General features: G+C 35.2%; 1 protein-coding gene across 1 annotated transcript; it reads right to left on the reverse strand.

Moving 5' to 3' along the window:
- Positions 1-2,489: 2,489 nt before the first annotated feature.
- Positions 2,490-8,473, reverse strand: LOC147485015 (alpha-dioxygenase PIOX-like). Its single transcript, XM_086572463.1, has 10 exons — positions 8,292-8,473; positions 7,918-8,181; positions 6,015-6,164; positions 5,686-5,819; positions 5,374-5,587; positions 5,053-5,198; positions 3,912-4,139; positions 3,614-3,816; positions 3,191-3,434; positions 2,490-2,940 (listed from the first exon to the last, which is right to left on the reverse strand). The coding sequence occupies exons 1-10, from the start codon at positions 8,409-8,411 to the stop codon at positions 2,709-2,711; spliced, it is 1,935 nt and encodes a 644-aa protein (XP_086428589.1). The 5' UTR covers positions 8,412-8,473; the 3' UTR covers positions 2,490-2,708.
- Between the last annotated feature and the right edge of the window lie 728 nt (positions 8,474-9,201).

Genomic DNA, 9,201 nt, shown 5'->3' on the forward strand with positions numbered 1-9,201 from the left:
GTTTTGTTTTAATTAGTGAAGATCAATTAGCTTGTGTTTCCCATAATTGAAGATCATGAAGTATATTATTCTTCTTTTATTCTATTAATCTTTATTGCCTTTCCATCTTATATATACCTCAAAGAAGAAGATCATGTATTAGTGAGTCCAATATTCATTCCATTCACAGTGATTTTATTCAATGGTTTGAACCATCTTAGCGCGGTTTGCCTTATTAGGAAAACCCAAATTTCAAAAAAACATCTTATATATCTTCCTCAACCTCGTAATAAAAATAGAAATAATAATACATGATCTTCACTAACTATGGTTTATGATTTTGCATTCCACGCAAGGGTTTACATTGCTTAACAAGTTCTTCTTGAATTTTTGGTAATGGGGGCCAAAAACCCAAGTTCCTTGAAAGTCCCATCCGGCCACCACACATGCATGGAACTATGGAAGTATTTTGTCTGAGATCCCAACTGTTTATGTTTTATGATTTATGATCTCGGAAGTAGATGTATATTTTTTTTCCCGATACACTCAATACTTTAGTAGTTTTGCAATACTGCCTTAACAGGGTGTGCTGGGTCTGTTCGGTTTTGGGCTTAAACTGATATCCAAACCGACATTATCGGTTTAGCTGTTACAAAAACCGAACCGAACCATCACCCCATGGTACGGTTAACCACATCCCAAAATCAAACCAACCTATTTCTACAAAATCGTAAACCAATTTAAACCACTAATTTTTCGGGTTAACCAACCTTAACCATAACCCAACTAAAAATTATTGAAGAAGGCCGGGTTGAATAAATTATAAGTAAAGTAATCAATTTTAGTAATTTTGGTATCAATATGGTTCAGTTCGGTTCAGTTCGGTTCGGTTCGGTTATATTTGGTTTTTAAATCTAAAAACTATGAATTAATCCTCCCCTATCAATTTTCTAATATTTTAAACCGAACCAACCCGATTGAAGATAGATAACTGACCCAACTCATGTGGTTCAGTTTGGTCGGTTTAAATTAGTGTTCAGAAAATCGGACTGGACCGGTGGTTGAACCAGGGTCCGACCAGAACTGGTAAATTTTCGATTTGGGTGGTTGGTGAAAACTAGAATTTTTGGTCGGACCCTCGATCTAAGTTAAACCGTGGTTGACTGGTTCAATTCTAAACCAAGAAAAACCGGACCACCCATATTATAATGTGGGGAGTTGAACCTAACACCTAAACAAGATAGTCCAATCTCCAAACCAATATGCTATTAATTATGTGCTTCTTATATACAAAATTTATTTTGATTTATAATACCAATTAATATTGAATTGAAACATGTATTTATTCATTTTATTATTATAATTATTAAAAAATTTGCTAAGTAAGCATCAATCGGTCCGACCGAGTCAAACCATGGTTGAACCATTTCAAAAAAAAATGGGTTTGATCACCAGTTCGGTTTTCAAAACATTGGTTTAAATGGTTTTTGCACACCCCTATTGCTTATAGGTTTTAAGAATCAAGATATCAGGTGAAATTTGTGATGAATAATATTAAGTATCTTATTGTCAGTTGAAATTTATTTTGTACGACATGTGATGCCAAACTCTAAAGTCCAAACTAAAATATATTGACAGATGAACTTCCGCTAAAAACAACTGTACATCGTATAAATCATTAGATTAAAAGGTATATATATTTTCAATAATAATATACTATATACATTGAGGGTGGGTTTTTCTTTGGGGAAAGCGATTGCTTGAAAACTGTTAAATTAAGCATAATAAGTTTGTGGACATGCAACTGTTTGCTGTGAAGACCCTAATTTCTGATTGGTGGAGTGGTTGCCAAAAAAAACTGTATTACTGTCTAAAAAAACTGTTAAATTAACAAAAAAAAAAAAAATGGATTTAACCAATAGAAATGTATTGTTTGTGGACAAGTCTGTCTTGAAAATTCAAACTCTAAATTAAGACCACTCATCTAAACAAAGGAATCAGAGAGACAGTGAGGACCGTCTCACTTAGCCAAACATGGAATGTCCTCATATCCTGCAGATATTTTTTTTTCTCTTGCACATGTATTCATTGAGTGTCATGACTGAAGAAACAGACACTCTAGGAGACTACAACCACCCCAAGCATCCGTGGCCAAGTTGATACCGGACATGGACATCTGTAGTCAAAGCCCAAAATGAGATACCGCTGGACCTGGACTGGGCTAAATGTTTTTCTTCTTCCCATCCCACTCCCCTTGAGGAATGTAATCCCAACTCCCAAGTACAATAGAAGTTTTCGCCATTGAAATTTTCCTCTTTTTTCTTTCCTTTGATTTTTCTGGCAAATGAATCAAAATATCATTTCAAAGTTTCAAACCACACAAACTCCCACAGTGACTAACATACATTGTGAAAATATAAAACACCCAATCAGGCCTAGCTTAACCGTAGCCCACAAACCATATTTGTGAAATCGAGCCTTGAGCCATAATGAATCATGGGACAAGTATGTACGTTAACATATAAATAAAATTATTATTCATTATAAAAAAAAAAAATAATAAATCAATTTATCCGTGTGTGTTACGGAGTATATAGTACATGATGTTTATATCAAACTTATTGATCAAACATACACTTAGACAAAAAATCACATAACAAAAGGAAATAGCTTTTCTGAGAATGGCAAATGGTAAACAAATAAACAAATATTGAGTTAGTTGATCATGATCAACGGGGAACACGTAAATAGAGTGGAATTGGATTATGGGCTGGGGTAGGTGAGTCCCAAACAGAGAACACACTAGTACTGCTTGAATTCACCCATGTCTTGAGCATTTCAGGGTAGTGCCTTTCTAGTACATCTCTTAGGGTCTCAGTTGTGTTCACCCATTCAAGTCCCTTCTTTGTGTATGTTTCCTCATTGAAGTAGCTTGTGAAGAACCTATCGCCTTCTAACCTCCTGTGGACACAAAAAATACAACAATTTTAGTATCACATTTATCTACCCCGTCCAGTTAAATGGTCAAACAATTAACAATCTTCTTCAGAACACACAATTTTTTTTTGTGCTAGTTAAAGAAAATGAATGGTTCACACAAATTCTTTCACTGAGAACACACAAATAAAACGATGGTAGGGTCTCTTTTTTATGGTTGTGCACATCTAAAATGAATTATATGCGAAAAATTCACTGGTATTTTTGTTGTTACCTTGAGGCCATCACAAGAAATATGACAAAAGCAGTCTCGCTAATAGCAAATCCGGTGATCTTTCTCTCGGCCATTAGTCCTACCAATAGATCGAGCTCCTCCACATCATCACCATACACATCACGAAGTGCGTTAATCGCTTCAACATCATCCGTCAAATCTTTCCATTTAGCAATGGGTATCAACATCAACCCCCTACGGAACTCATTGTACCTTGCAACTTTCCTCTCTCTGTCGCGGTATACTAATTGAATCATCAAAATCAATAAAACAAGATTATTAGAATGCAGTACATTGAGTTAACAAATTTTCATCTTAACATTACTAGCTTAGCTAGATCACTTGAACCTAATTCCGGTTAATTTTAAAAAATAATCGGACCGCTAGACTCGCGATCAATTGATATATGTTTTATCGTATTACCTTCAAGGGCAGCTAGATCAACATGATCAGGTCTATCTTTTCCATCAGTATTTTGTGCAATCAGATCTCTAAGGAACATAGGATAGTTGAATAGTTCAAGTGCCCCACTTGCTTGATGTCCCATGGATACCATTTGCTTTGTAAATCCAATGTTAGATAAAGTTTTTTCTCCCCTAAGACCAACCATATCAACCATAGGAACCCTGTTTTATATGCCAAAACACACAAAACCAATAATGTGATCAATCAAAGACAATTCATTTAGTGATGATAGGGGACTAGGGTCTAGGAGACATACTCTTCAATCAATGGTGGAGTTTTGTTTGGTCCCGGAGCAGCCGCGGTATCTCTTAGGAGAAGATTATCAGGTAGAAGTGAGTGCATCCTATAGACACTGACAAATTCCTCTGTTAAGGAATATGGCACCCCATGGGTTTCAGGCTTATTTAGGCCTACTAAACCTCCCAACGTAGCCCCTCCCACATGACCAAATGTATCTTTGAATTTCTTTCCCAACAGTCCATACCTGAAAATTTTGGAGAAATTGAGAGATATCACAGGCTACAAAATGAACAATCTTTATTTGCACATTAGCAATTATACATTCACACGCATATTTTTTTTTCTAAGCTTCAAAATTTTTAATTAAGGACATTAGTTGATAGTTGTTACTTCGTTTCACACATTTGAAATAATAGAGGATTGGGACTAGAATATTGTCGTTGAATTCCAAAAGTATTAGAAGTTTGTCGTTATTGCCACTTGCCCAGTGCGCCATGGAGGAAGGTTGTTGATTATATAGGATGTGTGGCAGACATTCGTATCGCTTGGGAAACTTGGTATGATTGTGTGTAAGTATGTGTTTATGAAATTAGAATACGATAGACGGGAATGTCCCCAATACTACTCGCAAAAAATTCGATGTTCCATGTTGAATGCACCCATGGTTAGTTTTTTTTTTCGCTAAAAGCAAGCACATATGGTTAGTTCAACACATCATAAGGAGTAGTGCTACACGGACCTACTTTTTAGATCTACTATTGCAACTCACTATTTGGATAACGTTGGTTTGCATTGCAATACACACTTGCAATACACACGTACACGTATCTCTATGTAAATCAATAATTATGATAGGTTGAAATAGTAATTCAAATAAGTGGGTCGGTATATCATTACTGCATCATAAGTCTGTCTTTTACTCTTTTTTCTTATCTAATATAAGCTCGACAAGATACGTTATCTTATTAAATCAAATGATGTAACTATGTTTATACCATTATACCTACTCCATTTTAATACTGAAAGGAAAGTCAGGACCATGAAACGTATCCTAGTTAATTAAGTAACACATTTGGCTGATATGCATGCACCAACTACTTCTTATATATTCATCATCACTGGTACTCGTAAATTTAGAAGGGAAACGTCGTTCTCACCAGTTAGCGCGCATTCCTGCAAGCAATGTATCAGTTTTCAAGAGTTCAACAGTCCAATCGATGGTGTGGACCTTTGCAATCACAGCCGAAGTTACTAGTCTTGCATGGCGGTATAGATCGTCATCATCTAGATCGGAATATTCTCTCTGTTCAAAATACACTCACGAAAATGTAACCAAGCCTAATTTGATGCTTTATAATGTAAAATAATTAAATGTAATTAATATCACATTGGAGTCCATTTACTTCATCAATTAGCTTCAGAAAACGATTTTTAGCATTTAGCAGTTGCAATGTATTATATTTTTGTAGATATCATACCTTGAGGGCATCACACACTGCATTGTGCTCTTTGATGAAGAGAGCCTGCAAGACTGAAACACCAGCCCAACTGTTACGAACATCTCCGGATTTCGCAACTCCATCTTGGTCGTGTAGAAGAAGACCATCTTTCGATATCTTTAACTTCCCATCCTTGTATGTTCTCAATTCCGCCAATTTCTTATTGTTGCTCCCATATATCGCACTCCCATCCCTGCACATCAACACATCATTTATACAGCAGAACTTGCATGCATGCATGCATACAAGCACGCAAAGTTGTATGAATGTACTAGATTTCTAAATACGTACCACCATGGTGTTCTTATGTTCAAATGACCGCTCTTGATATCTTGAAAGCCTGTTGGAACCTCCCTCGTCTTATAGAACTTAAACGATTGTAGAGGACATTGGCTAGCTACTTCACTAGGTGCAACAAGCTCTATCTGTAATTACATCGATCAGTATACCAAAATTATTACTACATACCTTGTGCATTAACTTCAGAAATTGCCATGTTAATACACTCATGCATAGAGTGTCTAGCAACTTTAGAAAATCTTTAGTTAATCGTCAATGTTTTAAAAAATTTAAGCAAAATTTAGCTACTGTCGTAGTTTGAGATATGCTAGCTACTGCACCTGTTGGGTATCTTCAAGGTGATCAATCCAATCATGAATCATGAATTGTATCCAGGAAGCTGCGATCATGTTAAATTGCTTGCCGGTGTCTATGAATTTTTTTCTGGCCAGAAGTTTGGTTGCAACCACCATTGGGTCTGGTTTCACCAGCTGCATAATAACATTTAAAAAGCCATTAAGAACATAATATTCTGATTTAGTACCGTGGGGCATTAAGTTGGAATTGATATCTCCCTCGTCAAACTCAAATCAAGTTATCCGTCTTTAACCATGTTCAAGTCATCGCGCTAATTGAAGTTGTCAAACTAGCTTTCTTAATCAATTTGTAAATGCATATTGTCAAGTTTTTTTTTTTTGAAAAGATGCTGAGATTTTGCAGATCCCCATCTGTATTATAACCTTTCATAAGTTAACATTACATCATCCTCTACTATAGAATTCAACTGAATACATAAAGGAGGAATAAAACAAACAGGTTCTATATTTTCGCCTAACTAGAGTTTTGCAAGGTGATCTGCAGCTTTATTTTCTTCTCGGAATACATGGATCAAAAAGACATCAACTAAAGTAAAGCATAAGTCTTCTAATGGTATCACAATAAGAAGCTTTATAGGAATTTCAATACTAAATTAAAGGATTATTAGTTAGGTTCTTATGTTGCTCTACTTCATATTCATAGGGCATACCAAGAAACAAATTCTATCTTCGTCCTTTATCTTTTTAAAAGAAAAGGAAAAGAAATCCTCATAAGAGGTTATGAGATCGACTGCTGCTTCCTGATATGAGATATTTCATCCCAAAAGATAATTCGATCTGTTCACAAAATATATTTTTTGATAGGCAACTGTTGCCAAAATATATATTAGTCAAGTATTTTTTTTTTTTTTTTTTTGGTAAAGTATATTAGTAAAGTATTCAAATTGTTGAAATTGTACAAGACCACAAATGTAGTTCTCAAGAAGCAAGCTAGATAGAAAAACTCTAACTGGGTCATCTTGTGATTATTAGTAATTTATTTAGTGTTGGATTTATTTTTATTTTTTTTTAAAACTTGTTGATAGGGTTAGGCAGACCCTCTGCTCACCTGCATTATACATACACTTTAAAACGTCATTCCTCTTACATTGTTCTCAATAATTTCAGTTAGGTTCCTATCGAGAGGTGCAATATCACTAATTAAAGAAATTATCATCCTCTGTTCTGTGTTAGAGAGGTTTGGCAAATAATCTACACCCTTGCTGACCTCCCTATACACATGACAAAAAACTACATCCTGCAAGGAGCCTTTAGTGCTGGAACTTAATGTGCCAAATTAAAATGTCTTAAATAGACGAATTTAGTGCCAAAATGTCTTAAATACACGAATTTATAATTAGTAGGATAGTAGTGGATGATGTATGCGCAGATTATTTTGATGGGGCTAAAAGATCAAGATCACAAAAAACCACTCAAGAAAACCTTTTCTATTTAGAAATAGCAACACAACTAATTTGGATGGGGCTAAAAGTTTGAGTTGTCTACTCTTTGTGAAATAACTGATATCCCTGATGAGGAATCCATCCTTGCCGGATTCATCCTCGATCAGGCACAGGGGCGCCTCTCGTTTCTTACTGCAACTCAAATATGCCCTATATATGCCCTTTGTCTTCATTAATGCAGTTTTTTCCCCCTGGAAAAGCTAGCCTATATATATTACTCACTTAAATATCCAACTCTAATCATATATGGAATAGGATTTAATCCATTTTGCTTGACAGATATGGTTAGCTAGAAGTTCTTGTCTCTGGAGCATACACACCCACTCTGCATGCCCAAGAACATATATATTGTATTCCACCGCAAACTAATCTACTTGCAGTATTCCCTAATTATATGAAGGAGTGTCGAAAGACGATCCTCGTACCTTAGCTCTTTGATCTACAGGTAGAATGTTCCTCCCAAAGAATGAACCTTGACTACCAGCAACTTCATTGAATGGATCATTATACTTCCCATCCGATGTTCGGTAGGGATAATCCACAGGGTTGAAACGAACACCAACAGGAGTTGAACCAACGTTAATTAAATTATATTCTTGATGAAGATGCCTACGGATTGCCAAATAGAACAGTGCTAGAAATACTGGCAATCGATGCCATATTCCAAGTCTGTCAACTGAATGCATTATCTGCAACCGTAATGCGCAAAAGTTAATAGCAAATATATACAATAGTACGTGTTAGTTCCACATGCATGTGCTGAACAAAAAATCCATCTAATGAAAGTGTTTGGTGTTACCAGAAACAGAAACTTGTCTGTGATTGTCATTCTAGCTACAACTTCATGGAAATCTGAATGGATGAAATGATGAAATGGAGCATTTAAGAGGGCCTTGATTGATGCCATGATAACTTTCATTGTTTCCTATATGATTTCTTAAGCTTGGTATGTAAAGCTGTGTTGTGAAAACTAATGCTCAATGTAACACATATATATAGTCTCATTTTTATTCGAAGTTCTTTTAAATATGGTTGTTCTAATCACAACATGACAAAACTTTAACAGAGAGGAGATAACTATGGTCTATTGGACACATGATAAAAATAACACTAGCCGTTGGTCAATTTCAAGACTTGTCATTATTTTTTTTTATTTTTTTATTTTTTTCGATAACCTCCACCCTCTTCAAGACTTGTCATTAGGGCAGTTCACAGGAGAAAGATGAAGATTATATATATTGTTTTAAGTAAATTTCGTCGAACATAATTCGATTCGACTGAGTCAGCATGGGAATACGTGATGGTTTAAGCCACCTTGTACAATAGTTGAAAGTCATTCTTGTTTGTGCTGTGTTTCGGTTACAATTTACAAAATCAACTTCGGTACCTATTTGACGAAATGGTCTTCAACATAGGTGTGTTGTACCAAAAAAATGAACCCACAGTCAGAAAACCTCTAGGATTCAACGCCGATGAATTTTCTGACTTTGCCAATGCTTAAAATTATTAGTTAGAATGTTGAAATTTAGTTTTTTTACATACTTAAAATTTGATTTGAGAAATGAAATGTTTTTTTCTGACTATTTAACAAACTTTTTTCCTCGTAGGGAGATTGAGAGAACAATACAGATTTGCATACTTCCTTTTAACGTGTGTTATTATTTGTGAACTATATAACCATCAATTTTGCTGAGCATATTAAGGCTGGT

Source organism: Coptis chinensis, chromosome 7 (genome assembly GCF_015680905.1).
Source record: "Coptis chinensis isolate HL-2020 chromosome 7, ASM1568090v1, whole genome shotgun sequence".
In the NCBI taxonomy this organism is placed as follows: Eukaryota; Viridiplantae; Streptophyta; class Magnoliopsida; order Ranunculales; family Ranunculaceae; genus Coptis; species Coptis chinensis.

Coding starts and splice junctions, on each gene's coding strand:
- LOC147485015 (XM_086572463.1), bottom strand. CDS start 8,411: ATGAAAGTTATCATGGCATCAATCAAGGCCCTCTTAAATGCTCCATTT. Junction 5,820..6,014: donor ACCTTGAAGATACCCAACAG/GTGCAGTAGCTA, acceptor ATGTAATTACAG/ATAGAGCTTGTTGCACCTAG. Junction 3,435..3,613: donor TGATCTAGCTGCCCTTGAAG/GTAATACGATAA, acceptor TGATTCAATTAG/TATACCGCGACAGAGAGAGG.